Below are 24593 nucleotides of genomic sequence, written 5' to 3' on the forward strand. Positions count from 1 at the left end.
AGCATAACGCTGCAGAAAGATATCATATTCGACACGAAAGAGGAGCCAGAACGACAGCGACGGTCAAGTAAATAAGCAGAAAAAAATGTTTTGATACCAGTTCTCTGGAAAAAGTAAACAGCACTTCAATAGCTCAGTGAAGAGCTCAGTCCCACGCCCCCAATTCTACCACGTGTTCGGCATTGGCTTAAATTGCCCGCATAATTGGTTAATTGGTTAATTGATTGATTCCGTATTCTATCAAAACCACTCGTGCGTAAAACATGGAGGATCAGGAAAAAAAGATGCTGAGCGACGATGGAGACTTCACAAAAACAAAAGAATCTCCGAAAACGGCAGTTTATATATTCGACACGAAAGAGGAGCCAGAACGACAGCGATGGTCAAATAAAGTGGAGTTCGTTTTGACTTGCGTCGGATTTTCCGTTGGCCTAGGAAACGTTTGGAGGTTCCCCTATCTTTGCTACAAAAACGGCGGTGGTAAGTAGTGTCTCTTTAAAGGGGCCATCTCATCAACTTAGGTAGGTCAGGCATGTTATCCCATTACTCGATACTACACTCCCTGGGCAGCCCATTGCGTCATCCTAATTTGGTCTCCTTATGGTAAGGAACGAGGCCGGTCCATTGCGTCTGGAGTGTAGTATATACTTAACTTGGCTTGTGTTAGCCTAAATGAACATAATGGGTACTAATTACCATGTCTGTGGTCACTTATATATACTGCTACTAAAGTCCATTCGTAAATGTAATGTCCCCATCCGTTTTGGGCTCTGGGGTGCAAACTTAGAGGAAACCTATAGCGTAACGCTTATAAAAATGGAGAGTTTTGAACGGCCCGGTTAAAACCTAAGACAGAAATAAGAGCTCCCAATTGATAAATGTTTGCAGTTTAGAGTTTCCCTCAGGTAGTTGATTATGTAGCCAATGAGCTGCATTAGATGTAATCACCAATTTAGTCATTTTTACCACGTTCAGCTAGTCTAAATAAAGACTTGTGCCACAACTGGATCTCTTTAACTACTGGTGGGATTTACTTTATGTTATTTTTCCCCCTTTTCAGGCGCTTTTCTCATTCCGTATTTCATCAGCCTTGTATGTGCAGGAATACCAATCTTCTTCTTAGAGGTCGCCCTTGGGCAGTTCATGAGTCGAGGTGGATGGAAAGTCTGGAAAATATGCCCACTTTTTACAGGTAGATTCACCTTTCACTCTCCAAGCTCTGACCTCGGTCCAACAATGATCACCTTGATGTCCACTAGCCTACCAATAACCTTTTAGCTTTATGTCCACTTTTCGGGGGTGGTCTACCAATACTAAGCTTTTTAAAGGTAGCCTAGCCTACAAACCCTGCCTACCAATAACATTTCAGCTTTCCCTACTATTTAATTATTCGAAGTTGCTATGTACACGGCTTGTCTTATGAGTGTTGTGGACGCAACCGAACAAGTTAGTTGCATCCACAGCACAGGCGAATTAACATAACTGCGTCACAGTGAAAAGTTCTCATTCCTTTTCCGCAACTCGGTTACTTCTGCCTTCTTCCAGGCTACGTGGGGTTACCACGATTTGGTTACAAGGACGTAGTCAAAGCCGAAACATTTCTAAAGCTTTCTCCAATCTAACTGTTTCTTCACGCAAAGGCATCAGTATTAAATACAAATTTTCTAATTGCATGCAATTACAAAATTATAAATCTTTTCGCATGCTATGAATTAGCAATTTGCCATGATCGGACAATTTGGACAGCAAATATCTTCCCTAACCCCATTAAAATGATAGTTAACAACGGAACAAACAAAACGTTTAAATCGACTGCTTCTCAATAGACAGTCTTTAGGCACGAAATCGCGCATCCCCGACAAAAGTATTTCCGCTGAATGATACTAAATCATTCGATACACCACGTTAACAATATAATAACTAATTCAGTTATCATCTAATTACAAAGATTGCTGTCCAATAGTCATATATCGTGACTTTGCCTGGAAATATTGACGTGAGCTGGAGAAAGAAATGTCTTGTGTGTGGGGCTGAGTAATGTCCATGGACTACATTACTAGTATGTATCACTGGGATTCACACAAAATGCAGCATATAGTCGGAGGTGGAGCTTTATAATGAATATTAATATAAATGCTGTGAGAAGAAAAACAACTCTCTGTTGCTCTCACACCATGATGTGTATGGAAGCATGTGCTTGCTTGTACTCACATCAGAACTTATTTCATCCAATAAATTACTTTATGGAAACAATTTTTTTGTATTCAAATTCAATTTGAACCAGCAATTTTACTTATCAAACCATCAGTTTATTTCCAAACCAGGAAAAAATATGCAAAACCATTATTTGCATCCTATAAAAATATGCACCAGCTACAAACTTATGCTATGCATATAATTGTCTGACCAGCCACGGGCACCATGTGGGAAGTTAATCATTTGCCAACAATATTATATAAAACAATTGCCTTTTAAAAAATAGTGGCAAGGGCACTGTGCCTGCTTGGCATGAGGAATTCAGGGGGGGGGGATGTTTTGAAATTTGGTAAAATCAAAAACTTGTGTTATAGATGATCTACCTACAGTAGAAATATGAGCATCTCAGCTCAAAGGATGTATAGCTTAAAGGATTTGGGAGCTAGACCAGTTTTAAGTTTTTCAGAAAAAGCCACCTAGTGGGCAAACTAAGAATCACATCACACCCAAAATCGAACTCGACCTAGATTTTAGGGTTATATATAGATACATAGGAAAAATTAAAAGGATCCGTCAAAAACTGAAGACGCTAGAGCACTGCCAAGGGCACCAGTAAGCAATCTGCCATTTTCTTCAATTTGACCTAGTTTTCCCTAAAAACAAGGCCAAATCAAAAACCCGTAATACATATAATGTATCCTCAATAGATGTATCTGTGTTAAAAAATTGAGAACCCTAGCTCAAAGCATGAGTAACAAAACAGCCATTTTAGTTTTTTTACAAAAAGCCTCCTGATGGCCAAATCAGGAATCAAATTGCGCTCAAAATCGAACTTGAAAGTTTAATACAGGGACTTATTTGATGCAATACCAATGCAGTAACATGATTTTGTTTTTTATATAATAACAATGCAGTAACATAATGATGATGACTTTGATGCAATGATAACGATGATGATTTTAACCCTCCTGGTCGTGTTCAACAATCCAGAAGTGCCATCATTTTTCCATAAAGAAGGCATGTCGCTCGTGACAGCTGTGTGTCCACTTTCTGCATAGACTAATATGTCCGTTCCCTAGTGGTTGCCTAACCCTTTCCACACAGGTACCTGTCATCTTGCAAAACTTGAAAAAAAACTTTTTTCAAATTTCAGGAATAGGGGTTGCCAATTCCGTCATCGTCTTTCTCATGAATATCTATTACATCATGGTTCTCACGTGGGCTGCTTACTATTTTTACGTGGCAATGACGTACGCTGGAAGTGGAGATGTACCCTGGGCTCATTGTAACAATACCTGGAACAGTGACATGTGGGTATCAGTGTAGCCCCTACTGAATTGAATTTGAAAATTTACAAATGCACAATTTACACGCTAATGTACTAAATATAAATTTCCGCATTGCAGTTCTGTAGACTGATATACAAATACCTTAAATACCAAGTTTCAACAAATTTGTATGCATAATAACTGCACTACAGTATTGTGTATAACTGTATTTCTATTTTCCTGGACCACCAGTAATTACGAATGGTGTGCCCCTTTAAGACCAATGACAGCTACCACTGAAATTGTCTACTCTTGAATGAAGTTTAACTTTCCTTTTAAGGTGTGGTCGAGCTCCCTCGTACAACTGTACAATGGCCGATGGCCTTCTGAACAAAACATGCGGGGCAATCAAAGATGAAATCAAGAAACAATACGTCGAACCAAGTGTTGAGTTTTGGGAGTAAGTTTTCAGGCTCATCCGAACAGCTAACTTTTGTAAGTCACGCTGCTGAAAAAGATACCCTGTGGTCTGAAGTGTGTTTTGCTTAACAAATAAATATTGGTTGATTATGTACAGAGCTCAAATTGAATGAAATGAATTCATTTTGGACTAAACAAAGTGTTTTTAAAAGGGAGGGCATCATCCACTGCTAGCAAAGGTTAGAGGTTATACCACATATTTTATATTTCAGGAAAAGAATACTGAGAATATCGTCTGGTATACATGACTTGGGCAGTGTATTGCCAGGTCCAACTATATGTCTTCTAATCTGTTGGATACTGTGCTATGCCTGTATATGGAAAGGTGTCAAGTGGACTGGCAAGGTAATTAGGGTCATTTTGTTATTTTTTGCTTCTGTTTTAAACTCAATTAGAAACTTACGCTACCTGTGAAAAGGCCTTTTAAAATGGCCGAAATTAATTTTCGCAAGTTGTCAATCCTTGGTTCTCTCCAGGAGCCAACCAATGCCCTATTTTACTAGTAGCCAGCGATGTTAACAGCTAAGCTATGAGGTTCCTCCCTTCTTATTCCAGGTTGTCTACTTCACTGCCTTATTCCCATATGTAATCATCACGATCCTGTTAATACGTGGAGCAACACTAGATGGCGCCCTTGATGGTGTCATATTTTACCTTAAACCTGATTTCTCAGCCTTGACAAAGGGACAGGTAATTATGATTTAAACCATACTTGTGTACTACTTTCATCCCATAATCCAGGATACAGATTTGATCCTTATGCTGCAAAAAGATTATGATAGTGAAATAAGGCAAGAGAACTCCAAACTAGTAAATTGTGGACATTAAAAATTTGTTACAACAATTCTCATACGGTCAATGCTCATGTTCAATTTCAGGTTTGGATTGATGCAGGGACACAAATATTTTTTTCCTATGCAATTGGTCTTGGAGCACTAACAGCACTTGGAAGTTACAATAAATTCAACAATGACTGTTACAGGTGAGCAAAATTTTGGCGTAAACAGTATTTAAAGCAGTTTGTTCACAGAAAAAGTTAAGTTGGAATTTTAGAAGCTCTGGATTTCGAAAAACAGTAGAACTAGAACACAGTTTTGACCTAATATCAAGAAGCGAGGATGTCATGGACATCCAGCTGAGTATTGGGCATACGGACCTCTTGTTCAAGTGTAGACTTATGATAAACTGATGAAGAAAGACATGCCTCTGACAAATCTCTCTGAAAGTCTTTGGCTGTACATGCAATTCAATGTTAATAATTGATTTATACTTTTACAGCCAATGTGTCTTGATTGCTGTTATAAACAGCGGCACAAGCTTGTTTGCCGGGTTTGCTATCTTCACAATTCTTGGATTCATGGCCAAACAACAAGGTGTCCCTATCGAAGATGTGGCCAGTTCAGGTAGGTGTACCATCTACCAGTGTAATCAGTCCAATGCCATCCATCTACCAACTAGGCATGTTGCTTATCTTAAAAGCCAACCTAGTTAGATGGGGTTTTATATGGGGGGGGGGGGGGGGTGTCATTCTAAAGTAACGTGAATAATTGGTAGACTGATGTGCTTGCCTTTGGATGACCGGCATCCAATAGTTCTGTCAGTCTTTGTAAGAATATTAATGATTACAGTATTGACACATAGTTTTTTTCCAATTCTTTAAGGTCCAGGCCTTGCATTTATAGCTTACCCAAGAGCTGTTGCAGAGATGCCCTTGCCTCATCTATGGGCTGGACTCTTCTTCATCATGATCATTGTCTTAGGTCTCGACAGTCAGGTAAGGTCAACTTCCCTTGGAAGGTGGCCATGCTTCCAGCATTAATCATAATCATTAAATGGTTCAATATCATGAGGCAGGCTACACCAAAATAGCCAACAGTACACAAGAGTTCATATTTAAGAGGGGCATCAGGCGCAATCTTGGAATGGAGCTGCTTTTACAGCTTCTATATGACAAAGACAGTTGATAGCAACCTGTATTCAATGACTTATGCATACCAACTTTTAACCTTGATTCTTGTTTTTCAATTATTTTACAGTTTGTTGCATGTGAAGCCCTGGTCACAACTTGTGTAGATCTCGCCCCAAGTTTGCTCAAAAAATCACCGAAGCGTGAGATTTTCATGATTATTTACTTCGCCTTCTCATTCCTACTTGGAATCACCATGACAACTAATGTGAGTCAGTTTTCATTTCTCAAATTCTTTTCAGCGTTTTTCCTGAAATTGGAGGAGATAATTCTCCAGAGAATATTTCTCCTCCAGAGTGAGGTAACTATTCTTGCATGGCACTATGGGGTTGGGGTTACTGGCCCAGTGACTTCTGTCGGAGGCCAGAAGAACTAAGAAGAGACCATTATGCCTGTCCCTGTATTTGATTGACCACTGATTCACTCTTTCAGGGTGGCATGTATGTCTTCCAACTGTTTGACTATTACTCTGCCAGCGGATTCTGCCTTCTCTGGGTGTGTTTCTTTCAAGTCATTGCCATTGCCTGGGTTTATGGTGAGTTTCATCATCATCATCATCATCATCATCATCATCATCATCATCATCATCATCATCATCAAATAAATCTTACTTGCTCTTGACTCAATACTATCATGGTAGCTTCAGGAATGGCAAATTTTTCAAATCACTTTAAAATGAGTGTCTAATATTATATGATGGACTTTCCTAACATTGATTTGATTTTACTGTATCAAACTATCTTTCTTTATTGTTTTAGGTGGTCGACGTTTCTATGGTAACATAGAAGTGATGATTGGTTATCGAATTAATCCCTGGTTGTTGGTATGTTGGACTGTACTTGCACCCGTGGTTATGGCGGTAAGTTAAACTTTGTCATAATTGGTGGGAAAATATTTAAGGCTTTTACTCGATAACCCAAGTACCGGTATACAAGCTTTCTCGAGGATGGAATACAGTCATGGATTGAGTCATGCATCTACCCATTCTTGATAAACTAGGTATAACATTTTGATGAAGTAGAGCATCACATGACACCATGTGATTTATTGTTCAACGCGACTGTAGGTAAAGGATCACTTATTTTTATCATTGGATAAATTGTTCAATGATATTCTCTCCTTGCAGGGTGTGTTCATATTTAGTGCAGTCAAGTTTGAAGTTCTCACATACAATAAATACTACAAGTATCCACTATGGGCACAGTCTTTAGGAATCCTAATGGCTGTGGCATCCATGATACAAGTGCCTGTCTTCATCGTGGTGAATCTGCTCAAGGAAAAGGGATCATTTATGGAAGTGAGTTCTGTCACAATCTGGTCTATCATAACATTCAATGCCCAGTGTGGCCTGGAAAGTTACTCAACTGCCTATTGTTCGCGACAGATTTTCGTGATTTGGGGGACAAATGTGAAGTTGATTTAATACAATAACATAAGACTAAAAACAGCTGCCTCTTCATCCATTGTGTTTTCATTTTTATCTATTTACAATTTTTTGTGATGTCTTTTTCAGCGTCTCAGAGAAGCAACAACGCCACGCTTAAAAATCTCACAGTTGTCATCTCAAGAAACAAGAGGCCCAAAGGCCTAGTGCTCTGCTGATTTTTGTTGGGGAGGGGGGGCAAGGGGGAAAGATTTGTGTTTTTTTGAAGAATTTTTAAATTAGATCAAATAGCATGCTCAAAAAATATGCAGCAAAAGTTGATAGATGGATGGAAGGACAACTGGCATCTGAACCATTTTGCACTCTAAGCTAACCAAATTATGATTTTTGAAATAACATTTGAAGTAAATAAACTGCAATAACTCAAACTTGAGCGTCTCATCTTTTTTCAATCTTGGTCACATGTCACCCTGCCTTCAATGTGTAAGTACAAAATGAATTGCCCCTTACCCTAAGCCATTGCACATCCTTTGCCAGCCCTCTCTATTGTAGAGTACGTGCCTGAATTCAAAGCACAGTGAGATAGAATTTCTGCTAGGACCAGAACAATCCTGATATCCCAGGTATATGAGGTTCTCATGAGCTACTCAAAGTAGGCTACTTGAGATACATAAGTTGCCTCAATGGCCAAGTTTGGCCTGTCTTCTAGAGCACAGGGAGATGGATCTATACCAAAGCAGAAGGGTCCCGTTGTTGTCCTAGGCTCATTGCTGCATCCGGTCCATCCCAGGCACATGGGCTGTATTAGATACATCAAAAATTCAATTTGATTAATCTGCATTTTTCCATGTCTATTTACAGTTATCATTTTAGAGAGTTTTTAGTACATACCTCTGGCTTCGGACCTACTGAAAGGTCCGACTGATCACAGAATTATCATACATTTCCACAATGTCTTCCAAGACATGAAAGATAAATCTCATTGATATCAGGAAAAGTACGTCTCAGTTCGGTGACCCAATTGGGTGAAATGTCATGACTGATTACAGCCCGAAACGTTCATTTTAACACTGTCCTCCAAGAAACCAATACCAGGAAGTACATTTCAGTTCGGTGACTGGCATCTGATCAGGTAAAATGTCCGCACTGATCACAGGCTGCAGTTCATATTTCCACACTGTCTTCGCAGGAAACAAAGATAAATCTCATTGCGTTTTGATGCATTTCCCTGTCGATTCACTGACCGATCATTCACTTGCCACGTTTCCTACCCCGAGCACCGCCACCCCCACGACCTTTTTTCTTGCTCTTCCTCTTCTCCAAGCAGCGGGGACAGTACCATTCAGTCTCTTCATCAGGTTCCTCAGTAATGTCAACACAAGGCCTAAAGACAGAGAAGCTGCATTATATTCACACATTCAACTCAGTTATAACTTCACTAAACTGAATCTTAACTAAATCAAAATATTTAAAAACCTTTGTGATGACCGACTAGCAGCTAACCAACCAATCTCACCGAAACAAGCTATTAACAGGTCTCAAATTACTGACCTCCCTGTTGTGAGGCAGAGGCATTTAATACTCGGCCACAGAGACTGGTATAGCATCATAACTCACCAATGATACCAATCATCACAGTCGTCACAACCAATCATCGGACTGCCATCATCGGGCAAGGCACACGCTGGACAAATCCAGATTTTATTGCCTTCCTTATCCTGTAAAAAAGTAGTTCTTCTTATCGACCAGCACTCTTTTGAAATAGACAGGGGCTTGAATAAAACATTTCATTTCTTAACTTCTCATTTCATGAAAACTTTTATAGGGTTTTGTGAAAATGGACGTTATAAAGGAAGAGGAGCAATAAATAATTTCAGGCCAACAATTTCATAATTGAAACAGAATTTCTGTATAGGTACTCTAAACGACTCCAGCAACGCCTGCTATAACCTGCCATTCTAAACACAAAACGTTTCTATATTTCTTTTTGAATGAAGCCACTCAATCATAAGTAAGATTCTACCAGGTTGATCTGCATGGGGGAATTCAGAGGACAAAATGAGAGCCATGCCTTACTTTGAAGAATGAGAACTTACCAAGCTTGTCCCAACTGTCTCTGTCGTAAGTGTCATTTTCTTTGAGCCCCCAGTAGCAGCAGCAGCAGCCTTTGCAGAAATGACCGTTGATGAAAACACGGCTGGTTTGGCCGCTTTGCTCGCTTTCTTTGCGCTTCCCTTCTGACCGTACTTGGATGGAGGCATGGGAGGAATATCTGCAGGCGTCTGCTGAGCTTTTCCAGCTTTTCCTTTGGGTGTTTTTGGTGATGGCATGCCTTTTAGCTGGGCCTTTGTGAGGGGCTTTGAGGGGGGAGGTGGTGGTGGTGTAACCTTCTTTGGAGGGGATTTTTTAGGTTGAGGCTTCTTTCTGCCCCGAGGTGGTGTTGGTGGGGAGTCCGAGTCAGACTCAGATGATGTCGAGGATGGAGATGAGAGCTTTCTGCGAGGGGATGGTGATCTCCTGCGGGGCGATGGCGATGGGGATCTCCTGAATGGGGAATCCGAGGAGGAGCGACGTGAGGGTGAGCGAGATGGAGAGCGCCTGGGTGGAGAGGATGAGGGGGTGGGGGACTTTCTGAGGAGAGGAGAAGGAGACGAAGAAGAGGAATATGATCGAGCAGGGGACCTTGATGCAGAGCGTTTAACCAGATATGAATCTCGAGAGGAGTCATCTGACATAGATGGGGTTGATGGTCGCCTAGGAGGAGGTGAGGGGGAATGTCGAAAAGCAGCAGCTAATGCTTTAGCTTGAGGAGAGAGAACTGGGGGTGGTTTCTTGGCAGATCTTTTGTCGCCATGGGGATTTTGTTTCATGAACCTTGGCGGCGATGGAGAGGGTGGAGCACGTCGGGCAAAAGGAGATGGAGACCGGGAGGGAGAACGACGATACTGTGGTGAAGGAGAGCGAGAGGGAGAGTGGGATGGGGATCTAGATATGTAGGGGGAGAGTGAACGAGTACGAGGGGATTGGGACTGCACAGACGATGGGGTAGGGGAATGGTGTGAGGGTGGCAGTGGGGAGGGAGGAGGTGATGGACTAGGAGATCGCGAGGGAGAAGGGGAGTGAACTGGTGATGGCGTCCTCTGTCGAGGAGGTGTTGGGGGTGGAGGAGTTGGCACTCTCACTGGCTCCGGCTCAGGGGTGGGTGACCTTGGCTTCGGCGGTGGAATCTCATGGAGTGGTGCTGGTATATTTTTAATTACCCTAAAAGAAAAAAAATTTTGTATAATGTTTCAAGTTACCTAGCAGTATGTTTCGATGCCAACTTATGTATGTGTATGGGTATATGAGAAGTTGTGTAACATGGTACAAACACACACACATTGACAGCGAGAGTTGCCAGGTATTAGAAAATGACACTAGATTTAATCAAACCACTGGTGATTGTAAACTAAATATCTGTGAATGGATGGCAAACACTGAAGAGGAAGCCAGAAAGTAAATTGAATGACAAATCAATCAATCAATCAATCAAGATGCATCCATTATAATTTGTAGAGGGGTAACTGTTCAAGTAGCTCTTAGCTGCAGTTCTAATCAATACAAGCCACTCACAATCGAGGTATGTCTGGTTTATCATCCCGCTTCTTCTTCTTGGAGGATTCTGGTTGCCTGTTGATGACGGTGACAGTAGACGTGGATGGACTGCCATCCCCACCTCCACCGATCTTCAATGTGATCTTTGGAACAAATGCAAGCTGAAAGGATACGATAATTTCATTACAAGACCGAGTTCATCACATAATATGTCCGGCAAAATAAGCGCAAACATTCAAATCAATCGAGAAGACTAGGTCAGGAAGTTGTCAATTCAAATATGCATTATACAATAGGAAAAGGAACTTCCCATTGAAGCTTGGCCTATGGCCCTTCACGTAGGGCTGGAGCCCCTCGTTTCACTAGCTGTAATTCACTGAACCTTCTGCAAGCACGAGATGTCCAAGCAACCAGCCTTGACAGGAATGATCTAGACCTATACTGATAGACTTGTACCTTTCCAGCCTTCTTCTCCTGCTTCCTTCTTTTCCTCTCTTCCTTGTCTTTATCTTTATCCTTGTTTTTCTTCTTCTTCTCCTTATCTTTCTTCTTGTTTTTCTTGTGAGATTTGTCCTGGATGAAAAGAAAAATAAGTAAACAACCTGCTCACACAAAAACCCACCTTGAAACACGTGAATTCTGGTAGGTACACAGGATAAAAACTTGATTTGAACATATCGGATTCCAATACCTTCTACTAGATTGTAAACCTGGGATCATGGTCATCAACATGACTTACACTACACAGCAAGGGACATGAGTCCTACAAGCGGAACAATCCAAGGTTCAAAGAAAAGATTTTTTCAATAGCATGAAAATACCAAAGTGTTTTCTTGGAAATCTTCCCTACCTTGCCCACTCTGATGATTGTTGGTATATCAGTGCCAATGCCTATCTTGAGACGCTGTATCGGTGGTGGCATGTCCACCCTCTCTTCCTCAGAGCTGTCTGTGAACATAGGTTCTGCCTTCCGAGATGGCTGAACAGGAGGAGGCTGGGTTGGAGACATGTCAACCTTAAAAACAAATGGATTTTAAATTTTAACTGACAGAGAAACCAGGCATGTCCTCCAACATGTCCAAGGTGCATGCAAGGGTTATCAGACAAGTATCCAGGTTAACTAGTCAAAAGTCTCCACTGTAGGATTGAGTAGGACAGTCCACCACAATCGTGCTTACTTGCATTACCGGTACATGTATTTGTGATTGTTCATGGAACAAAATGCATATTTCTAAGAAAATGAACAGTTCTAAGAACATTTCAAACTGAAGGGTTAGCTCTGATAGTTACCCTTGGCAGTGGCCCAGCATGTCCTGGTGGAGATGGCATGGGTGATGTTTTTGGCGTCTCTGAGAAATCATACACGCTCAGCTTCTGCTCCGGCAATTTGGCAAACGTCGGTAACTTTGGTAGCGAATCAAACATACTCGGTGTCGTTTCCTCCCAGGATTTCTCCATCAGTTTATCTTTCAGTTTATCCTTCACAGCCTTTTTACCATTCTTCTTAGACTTGCCCTTTCTGCCCTCATCACCAGCAGGCTCATCCTCATCATCCTGAGAAGACAGAGTCTGCAACACCGAGGCAATCGAGTCCTCAATCGATACTCTACTATCACGGCCCTTGAATGATTGGAAATCCAACGGTTTAATAAGCGGTACTAACATTTCTTTAGACTTTGGTGTTGGAGGATTTGGAGGTTTTAGCGAACTGCCCACCTCTTTATGAGGAGTCTCCCTCTCCATGTCAGACACACCAGATTTATCGGAAACCAACATCGCAACCTCATCATCATCCTCACTATCCTCTTCTGAAAACGCAACCGTGCTGAAGTCCATGTTGAGAACATCGTCGATGGTTCCTGCAATGGATGCCAAACGCGCATCAGACGCTGCTTTATCAACTTTTTTATTTGGGTCAAAGTCAATAACCAAACCAGGTTCGGGTGAATCATCACCACCATAGGAACCAGTCTGTTCAAACCTCCTAACGGGCGACGGGACACTTTTCGGTGGCGATAGGCTGTGCATATCAGCCAATGCTGTCAGAGGCAATGAAGACGACTCACTTGGACCTTTCTTGTTGACAGTTAAGTCCATCGGCTCCTGTGAGTTAACATCTTCCTTGAGTTTCGGGCTTGTCCCACGTGGTGACCTGGACCGTGGAGACTTACCACCACGTGGCGACGACACTGTACGTACAGGTTTAGGGATGATCAAGGGAGAGGATAACCTGGGAGACCTTGGACGTTTATCACGTTCCACAGCTTTACTATGTGGAGATGGTGGTCGAGGATTTGACTTGGAAGAATCCTTCTTGTCCTTGCGATGACGATCTCTATCCTTTGAACTCTTTGATCTCTCCTTGCTCTCTGATCTCCTCTCCTTGCTATCCGACTTTCTATCCCTACTCTCAGATTTACTTTTCAGCCAATCTTTCTCCTTGTTCTCCTTCTCTTTTCCGTGTTCCCGGTCTTTCTTTTTATCTTTACTCCTTGAACCATCCCTATCCTTCGAACCATCCTTGTTTCTTGAACCATCCCTATCCTTTGAACCATCCTTACTCCTAGAACCGTCCTTGCTCCTGGATCCATCCTTGCTCCTGGAACCGTTCTTGCTCCTGGAACCATCCTTGCTCCTTGAACTGTCCTTGCTCCTGGAACCGTCCTTGCTCCTGGAACCATCCTTGCTCCTGGAACCATCCTTGCTCCTGGAACCATCCTTGCCCCTTGAACCATCCTTGCTTCTTGAACCATCCTTACTTCGTGACTTGTCCTTACTCCTTGACTTGTCCTTGCCATCGCGACGTTCCTTACTATCTTCACGCGGGCTTCCTGTATCATTCAAAGTTTCCAAGTGTTCAATACCGGACAAGAGAGCATCCAATCCTGCAGTACTAGAGCTGCCTCCACTAGGTCCCCTGCCAGGAAGTCTATAATCCCGCGAGGATGGCTTCAGTTGTCTTATCGTCTGTGGAGGAGTCCTGGAATCAGGTAGCTTGCCCATATTTCTGGTAGGGGTGAGTACGCCGTAGGCGGTCATTGCAACACTTGTCATCTCATACATGGAGTGACCAGCTTCATCAGGAAGATTGAAATTGATCCTGAAAGTTCATAAAAGTTTGTCAAACACGATAGGCACGGCACAAGTCAGGGGTGGCTCTGTGTTTCAAAATATTTTGCAATCAACAACTTTGAAATAGAATAACAGGAGATATCATACCCATGTTCACGAACAAGGTTATTTACAAACAAGTTCATCCACAACCTTGTATTCGCTCTGCAGGTGGAAGTTCATTTAGCTCTAACAAACCTGGTCACCAGTGGACATGTCCCCATGCAAACCATGTTCTAATGGTTGCAGATATGTCGATTTATGACCAGGTTGATAAGAGCCAGATCTATATTTGTCTAACTTGTTGGATCCCTGAATACCAGAACGGATTATTTGGCACCATTCAGTCAAAAGGAGAACAGTAGCTGACGTGACTTTTTGAGCAGATTTCAAGACCAGATTGAAATGAATAATGAAGAGAAACATCACCGCACGAATTCACTGATAGTCCAGGGTCGGGATGAATCTCTTTTATTTACCTACCTGGCTCTCTTGGCAGAAGGAAGTTCAGGGCTTGGATATGGACGCTTCTCAGAGAGAGACTTTGCAATGTCATGTTCACTGGATGATGTGGGCATTTCAGATTTTGGAGAACCAACGGGGCTCGCATCATCTTCATCTGGAGGTGAAATACACAATCACATGAGTGAAAACATAAGAAGAAATCTGTTTAAAGCACAAACTCTTTTTAAGGACTAAGACACTGTGATAAAGATTAGTCACTGACAGACACTGTGATATAGAGAAACAATAGAGAAACAGACAGGTGTTTCTCATGTCCTGGATTGTATACCAATACACACCTCCCCAATCTCGGTTGATCACTGGAAGATGCTCATGGATGTACTCGGGTCTGTGTCGCAGTTCTTTGCTCCCTGGTTTAGGAAAGTGTAGGTTGTCTGGTTTTGAGACTGGAAAGGCCACCTCATCTTTTGGATATGGAACATTCTCAGCAAAGTACTTGAGATATTCTTCCAATTCTCCCAGTGGAATTCCTTGGTGTGCAAATGCTAACGCAACATCATCCAGATTAGGATCAGTCCTACCAACTGAAATATTAAACAAAATACAGCCAAGATTAATTTGAAGGTTCAAATACAATACGATAGACAACTGCCTAATCATTATTGTGTTTCATATTTGTGTTTCACGACGTTGTTCAAAATGCCACGGTGATAACAAGGACAGGGGAAAACAATAGGTTGTGCAACTATTGTTACTGCAATCGTCCATGCATCACTGCATGCAAGATACATCACCATCGGGCATCTATTGACTATTGACCTATTAGCTATTCCGGGCCAGTATTCGATTTTTGGATGGAGGCTCGGAGTCGGACTAATAGCTGTGTGCACTTATTTGTTACTCACACTGTTCACTGTATCGATGTGTAGACTTCCCCAATTCTGTAACATATCTTTCCAAGATATCTGTAAGCATCTCAAGAGGGCTCGAGTGCACAGCATGCCAGCCGAGCTGTTGGCAGATTTGGGCAACAGCAACCCTTATCACATGCCGGCAATATTCTTCACTCATTTTGCTTTTTCTCGTATTCTACAGTTTCAAATTACATGAAATTTGGTGCACAATTGCCCCAAACATTACTGAAGCGAATGCACTACACAACACATCTATTTTATATATTCCAGATGTGTTTAACCGACAAAATATTTTGTTTTTATCAAAGATTTCCAGATTTGTCTACCATATTGGACGCGCATGCGCACTTCGGGAGATTTTCAGTTTTCTGATGCATTGTGGGAGAAATTCCATGATTTCCTTCCGTCTAGAAAAGATGTAGAATCTGTGACATTTCTTCCCAAACTTGTCGTTTATTGATCTAAATCCGTCCTGAATATACAATCGTCGACATTGATTTGTTGCAATAGTGCTCATCTTGTTTCAGAACATCTGGTACATCGAGGAAACGTCCATAGTTCGAGAAAAACGAGAAAGCATCACTGGTCACCAGGGACATCAAACAGTAACAGTACACTGTTGTGTACATTTTGTACACATAAAAGTGTGTGCATTGTTAGTTGCCAGAAATTCCAGGTTTCATGAACACTGGTTGTCATTCAACAACAAGGAAGTTAACTTAGTCTTGTCTACAATTTCAATTGTGGGAAAGGATTTTGTGCCTCGCATGCATTCAGCAATTGACATTCACATTGCTCGCCAGTAATATGAATTCAGAACTGAGGTGAATGAAAGTCCCATACTTGACAATATCTCATATCTGTTTACAAGAGTGACATTTCTTTGCATCCTACAGACATATTTGCAACATGGGATTCTTTGATAAATTACAAAAATGGCTTGGACTTTCTAAAAAGGAAGCAAACATACTGGTCATTGGATTGGACAATAGCGGAAAAACGACAATCATCAATCGTTTAAAACCGCGACAAGAACAGCGAGATGTTGTCCCAACTGTTGGCTTCAGCGTGGAAAAATTTCAGACCAGTACACTTGCTTTCACAGCATTTGACATGTCAGGGCAAGGACGATATCGCAATCTGTGGGAGCATTACTACAAGGAATGTCATGGAATTATCTTCGTGATCGCCAGCAACGATAAGATGCGAATGGTTGTGGCCAAGGATGAATTGGAGAGCTTACTAGCAAGTCCTGATATAAAGAAACGTCGCATTCCTATCCTGTTCTTTGCTAATAAGATGGATTTACGGGAATCATTGTCAAGTGTAAAGTGTTCTAATATTATGGGACTGGAAAACATCAGTGATAAGCCATGGCATATCTGTGCCAGTAATGCTTTGACTGGAGAAGGACTAGACTCTGGGTTTGATTGGTTAACAGATCAACTCAAAGCAGTTTTAAACCAACCAAAATAATGTCTGATGAATTGAGTTACATGCTATGATGACAAAAGGATACCAGCCATAACTTGGGCATGGGTCATTCATGAATTAATTTTCACCAGTATCTATCGGGAGTGATTGAGGTTTCGTTAATCGTATGGTTTTGCTACAAGTACATTTTGATTCAAATTTACAAGAGACTAAACACTGTGATACATGTAGGACTATTAACACAAGTGTGGTGAAAACTGGTTCATTTATTTATGAATGGCCTGCTCTATCTGATTGAGCAAATTTTGGATTCACTTTTGATAACATGTACTGGTAGTGGTAATTAGGACCAAGCTTTCAAGATTGTTCCCAGAACTTTAATTTCTTTGTGACACTGCTGAAACGTTACATGGGGTCATGGGCACATGTGCATTGAATCACTCTGTAGTCTATATTTACCCCAGTAAGTTTGAGTTTCAAGTGTAACATGCACCACATCATTGAAACTGATCATTACAAGTACGGTACTGTGACGTGTTCGATGTACATGTACATGTAAAAATCCAGTCTACTCTATGTATTAGTATTGTATTCTTTGTACCCGGTTCTACGTGTAGTGCTCTATTGTCGAACTGTTCCATCCTGAACATATTTCAATAAATGTTGATATTTGATGGATTTGTTGGTCTTGTTCAACTGTGGTAACCATGGCAATGCGTCTTGTTTAACTAGCAATGCCAAGTCCTGCATGTTATTCACATGCATTGAAACCCAATGACGGATAATTGACACTCCATGATTGACTAACGGCCGACAAGCACTCGAACTGGAACTGGAGATCCTTTACTATCATCCTTACAGAACATGTGTTCTATAACAGTAGTCAAATTAAAAGGATAGCCTGGTAGTTGACACTGCTGTCTCCCAGGTATTAGGGCCCGCAACAATCCAGGATCGTATTTCTGGATGAAGCAGCACTAAAATTCCTGGCTCTTCAGAACAAGTTTGAGACTTCATGAAGTCTGTCAGATGAGACCAAAAGCCGTGGTCCCTTGTACCGGAATAACTATGCCAGGGAAGTACATGTACATGTAAGACCCCACATAGGTGGACAGTAGACTGAAGTGGACTCCTTATACCTTGGGCATAAATCCAAAAGGGTTACAATGCCGGTAATGATTATGATGATGATGATGATGATTATGAAAATGACTAAACTAGTGAGCAAAGCACTCAACTGGGATTAGGAAACAAATAAACAGAAACAAAAATTTAATGAAAAATGAGCAAATTTATTATTATTCTTAAATTGCTATAATAATGGCTGAGAATCTACAATGATATGATTTCAGTAGTGAAGGTTGGTTTAGACAGAATATGTCTGGTCTATTTACAACATGTAAGTGACGGTAATACCCCTCTCCTAGGATCACCCTGTGGATGACATGTGCTGTCCTCATATCACGATACGGTGGTCAAATTCTATAGAAAGGACCACTTTGGGCCCTAAATCACTGTCCCTTATACACAGGTTGCACTTGTTTTAAATTTCATGATATTTGTGCTGAATATGACCCATTATTGATATAAAATTTAAATAACTTCTCAAGTTATGGTACAGTGTAGTAATATACGATGAAGATCTACCTACATGTTAACATTTGCTCAACATTATACTTGAGCAATACATCAATATCTATACTCCAGCAGCAAAAAATGGATAAAATTTACCACCCTGGGTGGTGAGCAAAACAAAGGCAGTAGAGTTTAAAATTATAATATTACTTCATAGACGGACTTAACCTGTGATGGCGCCATCTTTTGGACTGAAAATGAGGTCTTAGAAAACAATGAAACGATGCTAAGTCAGTGGGACAATGCTGACGCCATATCAATTGCTACACAGCTGCACTGATACAACATCATGTTTTGTCATTCAAGAGCACAATTTTGCCGTCCAATATGACAGCAATGACATCAACCTCATGCCAGGTATAGTAAAAGTAATGGGCCATTTCACTGAAAAACAGAATTCAGCATTTCACCAACAGATGTATAACTGTGCTGTCATCTACTTGGAACTCTCTAACTGCGCATTTTTGACAGGTGGCATTTTCTCACTTGTCTCTTCAACTAAGCTTTAAATAGTGATATTAATAGATAAACATGTATTGGAATATGTTACTGTACATGATTATAGAGCATCACTGTGCTCAAATTTTAACCAGACGGCCATTATCTATCTCAAGTCCAATACATTAGAGTGATATGCTTCCAAGATGTCAGCTGATATATAGGTCAATAATATTGGCCATCCTTGCTAAAGAAAACAACCCTAAAACCTTTATGGTAAAATATGAACAGTATGAAAACATGCACTGTACAAGTATATAACAGCTCCTCTCACAGAAGGAATGAATCGCCACGAATATCGGCGGCAGACATAAAAAGAGATATGATTTTAAAGATGCCTCGATACGAAACCTAGACATTGGTAGATTCTATCATTAACAACATAAAATGTAATAACATGAATATGTGCCAAGCAGTAAAACTATCAGTAAGACCTGATATCAGTCCTGATTTAAAAGAAGAAATTGATATTCGATAAAACTTACCAATACTGGGAAATGTCTTGTCAAGAGATGCTTGAGGTGTACATGTATAATCAAGTCACCACCCGATAAAAAAACAATCATTTTCATGATATGATTATCGCCACCTCAGGTATACTGACAAGACAACTCCAAACATCATACCAGTAAAATAACTAACAATGCAGTCACTAATTCAACCCGACATCATCACCTGCATCATCAGTCCCAAAGTCATCACATTATGCTCAATTCTAAGAGGCCTAAGTCCCTATTAAAGCCTTGTTTTCATCACAGTGGTACATGATGTTGCATCAAAGGGCCACTTTGAAACCTGATGGCAAACGTTCACTGTGAGGCCATTTAGAATCCTTGGTTCTCTAATCAAGGCTGATTAGACAACCAAGGACAGCCAGCTTGCTAATTCCTCAATTGAGAGTCAAAGAGGGAGTAAGAATGACGAAAGCTACACTGATAACACAAGTTCAAATATAAGAAAATATTGTTCCTCAAAACCCACACATAGATAATGAATACACAGGGAAGTCTGAGGTCTATATTTACACTATCATAAACTACTTAATATCACAGGTAGGTAAAGACCAGGATGAGAATTGGTGATTATCTGCTCATCTACAAGCCTGTCTCATTTTTTACGAATTACGAATCTAAGATATGAATCCCTCACAAAGTAATCAAAGGATATATATTTTCTCAAGTGGAGTTCAAATCTCAATCAAGCTCTTAAGAGAGAGAGGGATCACAAAAAGCTTCATCCTGACCTGTACCAAACATGTTATTCTAAATCCAGGCAATGTTCTGTAACCAGGCAAATGTTCTGTCATCAGTCAATGAAGGTGCTCTATAACAGTACGTGAGATACGTCTTGGCTAGGTGACGTGATGTGTGTGCGAGTGCCAGTGTTGACGTACCTTTAAAGGGGTGCGCCGTTCGTAAATACTGGTGGTCCAGGAAAGTGAAATGCAGTTATACACAATGCTGTAGTGCAGTTATTGTGAATACGAATAGCTGAACTTGAACGCTGATTTCACAAATAACAGCAATTTGAGGAGAAAAAAACTTCATCTGCAGGTGACGATGTCAGACTATCTTAGTTATTACTATGAAATCTTCCTGACTGTCATTTCGTAAAAAATATTTATCTGATTTTACATTCATGTTTGTTGATGGAGTCGAGATTAAATGCCAGCCCAACTGACAACACTCGGAGTGTTGTCAATCTGGCTGGTTTTTCAATCTGGATCTTTATGCATCTGTGGTTAGCGATGAATACTTCAATGGAATGGAAAATTTTATTGGAATGAATTTTTTACCCTCAAATAGTTTGGACACATTTTGGTGATTTTCCACACATTTCAACATGCCATGATTTTTTTTCGAAGAACTCTAAACAACGCACCAATTTCTCTATGTTGTGAGATGCCACCCATTCTGACCCCATCGTGGTTGCTATGGCAACCCATGCATGTAAACACATCACATGCCATGGGATCTACACAAGTATATATAATCATACATATAATATACACAGCAATAGAATCTTCTGAGAAAGGCAAAGTACCGTAGTTGAAAGAAACATGAAGGCACCGGAACATTCCACAGGGTGTACCAAAATACATTACATTTTTCAACAATCTGAATGCATATTTCTGATGTATCAACTTCTCTTCGATTACAGTGCAACGCACTTAAAACATTGCTTAGCTTGACTTCAAAGTCGTAACTTCCTATTTGCAAGATTTTGAATCACACCAAATTAGTTTTGTTGTCTGGAGTCAACAGATGGTAAGTTACAAGATACACTATGTCGGCTTGAATCTTAATATCGATAGTTTAACAATATCACAACTGATCACATGGTCGCCCCTTATATGACAAATTTAACAACCAAATTCATTAAATTTAAAAGATCATAATCAAGCTAAAATATGTAATCATTGACGATAAGGATACATAACATTGCAGTCGTTTTTAAAGAGGGGCGCTCAAGATAAAACTTTGGAAGGTGACAGCAATATGGTTTGAATGAACTGTTCTGAACCAGCAGATAAATTACTTCAAGCAAATAAAAACTTAACATTTCAAATGGAAGCAAAAATACATTAAGAAAAAAATCATACAATTTACAATTTCCGTGTCCCATTAGGCACATCAGTAACAGACAAGACCTAGGGTCACCTGTGGGCCAGTTCACACCTGGGTTAAGGGAACATGATGTAGGCGTGAAAAATGAGGAGTATTGGGTCACCCACACTTCACAGCTGAGAAAAACTTTTTCACAGGATTGCAAATTATCAGGTTTTGCAGAACGCAATGTTGTTGTGTTTACGATATGCTTTTCAATAGAACAGCATACATTTTAAGAGTTCAGTAACTTAGCGTTAATTTATCAGAGAAAAAACGTGACCATTATTTTACATGCAGAGCAGCTATTTACACAAATAAGTTAGACATGTCAGCCTTCTTGTACAGCCCAGTCGAAGCAGCAAATATGCCTAAAGCTACAAAAACTCTAAACTACAGCTCAGTCAAAGTCAACGTCAATTCAAATTCTCTCTTTAAAATGTTCACAATATGAACATTTTCTCCTGAACCTTAAAGGAGGACTAGTGGCAGATGATGCTTGGCCATCACTCATGTTGGTTACAGAGCTAATCTGTAGAGAGGGCCCTACAGATCCACAAGTGTACACAAGATGTTGGTAGTCTCGCACAGTTTACTAAAAGAAGTTGAAAATAAGAATGTTTTGATTACAATTCAACCCGTATCGGAGATCACAGTGTATTGCCTAAGAGTCCCGATATCCGATACTCCCTCAAGCGCACTAGACAAATGATTTTTATCACAGTGATGCACACTATTGCAAATAACTGCTTGACTGTGGTTGTCGTCCAAGGTGCCTGCCACAAGAATTGGTCATCACTGCGGTTCGCAATCAACATCAAATCAGCAATGACAGAACTTCCCTGCACACGGCGATCATTTCATCGCCCGTCACAATGATAAATACTGCACATTGTTGCAATAAAGTCAATTTGTCTGCAATGTGCTTTCGAGTCCCGATATCATGTACATCAGGACCCTAGATTTCAATTCACAGATATTCATGATTCGACCCCTGCCCCACCCCATCCCACCGTCAGTACATCGTTCCGTACTGTTTCATCTCTGCATAGTTTCCATACTGACTAGTTCTCTCGGGGGTGCGTCGTGTGAGGTTTGGAGAGCTGTGGCTGATCGGCCCATTGGGAACGGAGGTTGAGTGGCGCAGTGCAGGGGATTTGGGTACAAGTGACAGTGATGAGGACTTGCTTGGATCTCCACGTATGCTTAATCCGGGCGACTTCTGTGGTTCCCTTAAGGGTGTGGCAGGAGACTTGGAAGAATCTGAAAATATGAACACAAATTTTAGTAAGGAGCCACACTAGTGTTGTGGTTTGGGTCTCTGAATACAGGTGAGCGGTCATGAGCTCCCTGGTTTGACTCTAGGCAGATCTCTTTGTCTTACTTAGTCAAGGTGTATAACTCTTTAACGGTCTGAAGTGCTCACATTGTAGCGCTGACTTTGCAGCTTATCTGAGTTCAACTGAAATGTTTCAAGATGGGGGTTTCAGTGAAAAGGCAGATTTATCACAAACCGATGATATCGATGATATAAGCAAGGCAAAAGCATGGCATGATTCATGATTTGCGAACAAATTCTAAACGATGATTTTTTTTTCCAATTACGAAATAATATTTTTGTGAATGAAAATTATTGGGAAAACATCCCCTCAAATAAAACAAAGAAGCTTTACTGCTGCTAGCTTGGCCCTGGGTAGCGTAATGGGAGGGTTCTAGTAGCAGGATCAGACTGAATCAGATGGCAGTGCATCAATAGTATGGCCTGTTATCGACTGGCATTGATCACAGACAGGATGGTCACATACTCTAACAACTCTACTGCTGGTAGGAATCAAGACTGTACGGGTATGGTACTGTGGATCTCCAGCTTAACATTATTATGGGTTAATTTTCTCACTTACCGAGGAGCAAGCCCAAAGACCATAGCAGGATCAAGGCTGAGCGGAGAAATGAAGCAACGGAATACATCTAGATGTTGCAATAGTAGTGTTAATGTACTTACTGAATAAGACAGGGAATTCAGACTCACCAATTTGTGGCGGTGGTTGATTTGTTCGCCGGACTAACATTCGTACCGTTGAGCCGCCATTTTGTATGAGTTCTATTGCCTGGGCATGTGTCATACCGTTTGTATTGAAACTGTTGATTTCATAGATCTGGTCACCGACCTACAAATGAAATAATACGAAATACTCAACCACAGTTTATGAAGTGGAGAACAAAACAATGGTAATGATTGTTCATATGATAACTCTACTATAGTACAATAAAAATTGGTCAGTTCCAATCTCAGTTGGCCTGGCAAAGAGCATTCACTATCAGGCCTTCTTACACTTACCCGTAACCGCCGATCCAAGTCAGCAGCACCTCCTTCCGCGATGCGTAGAACATACAGCGGCATACAGTTAAACTCCTGGCCCCCTCGGATAGAGAAACCAAAACCTCGCGATCCACGGTGCAGCTCGACAAGGTAATATTCATCGTCTGGTGGGTCAGCACTCTGGAGGAGAAGGGACAGCTTTAAATATGGACGTATCAGAAGAACGGACCAAACTCAAAAACCTGAATGCAACTGTGAATATGCAATCCCTGTGTGCCTTTCATTCGTACATTTGCGTAAAGGAGTAGGAAGCCAATGAAGCTGTATTACTCTTGTTAATGTATGCTTGAAATGGCTTGATTACTTTTTTACAGTAGGACAGAGCGAGTTACAGTTATGGTTATAGTTATCAGATTACGGCCAACAGTAGTTGTCCTGCTGACCATGAGAGGTGCGAGTATGCTATGAGCTGCTGTCCATCTGAATGGGGTCTTTCAGATGCCCACTGGATCACAGCTTATTAACAGATGTAGAGAGCAAGGGGCTCATGAATCGAACCCGGCACTGGTCACTTCCAACGTGGGAACAATAACCATTTGGCCATTGAAGCTCTAGAAAGCACAGTGAACACAGTGCCTGAACATCGAAAACACTGTCTTCATTTATTTTGAAGACAGCTGCGGTAAGGTTCAAATTATACTGCCATCGATGGGACATCTTGA

General features: G+C 41.0%; 4 protein-coding genes across 16 annotated transcripts in view; 2 read left to right on the forward strand and 2 right to left on the reverse strand.

The window, feature by feature from the left end:
* Positions 1 to 263: 263 nt before the first annotated feature.
* LOC135490918 (sodium- and chloride-dependent taurine transporter-like) lies at positions 264 to 7501 on the forward strand. Its single transcript, XM_064776497.1, has 14 exons — positions 264 to 480; positions 1061 to 1192; positions 3350 to 3506; positions 3805 to 3924; positions 4157 to 4289; positions 4500 to 4634; positions 4823 to 4926; positions 5223 to 5347; positions 5606 to 5718; positions 5981 to 6118; positions 6343 to 6445; positions 6669 to 6769; positions 7037 to 7207; positions 7424 to 7501. Exons 1-14 carry the CDS (start codon positions 264 to 266, stop codon positions 7499 to 7501), a joined length of 1827 nt encoding a protein of 608 aa, XP_064632567.1.
* A 21-nt stretch (positions 7502 to 7522) lies between these two features.
* On the reverse strand, positions 7523 to 15712 carry LOC135491757 (transcription initiation factor TFIID subunit 3-like). Of its 2 annotated transcripts, XM_064777884.1 has the most exons (11): positions 15370 to 15712; positions 14803 to 15048; positions 14483 to 14618; positions 12955 to 13988; positions 12179 to 12747; positions 11739 to 11903; positions 11345 to 11461; positions 10907 to 11049; positions 9391 to 10555; positions 8912 to 9012; positions 7523 to 8678 (listed from the first exon to the last, which is right to left on the reverse strand). In XM_064777884.1, exons 1-11 carry the CDS (start codon positions 15533 to 15535, stop codon positions 8546 to 8548), a joined length of 3975 nt encoding a protein of 1324 aa, XP_064633954.1. In that variant the 5' UTR covers positions 15536 to 15712; the 3' UTR covers positions 7523 to 8545. The 2 variants fall into 2 exon arrangements, with proteins under 2 accessions (XP_064633954.1, XP_064633953.1); XM_064777883.1 differs by having other exon boundaries at positions 12179 to 13988.
* A 57-nt stretch (positions 15713 to 15769) lies between these two features.
* On the forward strand, positions 15770 to 17486 carry LOC135490904 (ADP-ribosylation factor-like protein 6). The gene is made up of 2 exons (XM_064776483.1): positions 15770 to 15796; positions 15906 to 17486. Exon 2 carries the CDS (start codon positions 16288 to 16290, stop codon positions 16852 to 16854), a length of 567 nt encoding a protein of 188 aa, XP_064632553.1. The 5' UTR covers positions 15770 to 15796; positions 15906 to 16287; the 3' UTR covers positions 16855 to 17486.
* Positions 17487 to 18083: 597 nt separating this feature from the next.
* Positions 18084 to 24593, reverse strand: part of LOC135491733 (membrane-associated guanylate kinase, WW and PDZ domain-containing protein 2-like) — a 44215-nt gene continuing 37705 nt past the window's right edge. For 11 of the 12 annotated variants that reach the window (XM_064777815.1, XM_064777814.1, XM_064777808.1 and 8 more), the window contains 3 exons: positions 23890 to 24051; positions 23554 to 23719; positions 18084 to 22814 (listed from right to left, as the gene is read on the reverse strand). In XM_064777815.1, coding sequence (XP_064633885.1) covers positions 22567 to 22814; positions 23554 to 23719; positions 23890 to 24051 — 576 coding nt within the window. In that variant the 3' untranslated portion in view covers positions 18084 to 22566. The remainder of the gene's footprint in view (positions 22815 to 23553; positions 23720 to 23889; positions 24052 to 24593) is intronic. The other variant, XM_064777807.1, reaches the window with a different exon arrangement.

The sequence above is a fragment of the Lineus longissimus genome, chromosome 7 (genome assembly GCF_910592395.1).
Source record: "Lineus longissimus chromosome 7, tnLinLong1.2, whole genome shotgun sequence".
Taxonomy (NCBI): domain Eukaryota; kingdom Metazoa; phylum Nemertea; class Pilidiophora; order Heteronemertea; family Lineidae; genus Lineus; species Lineus longissimus.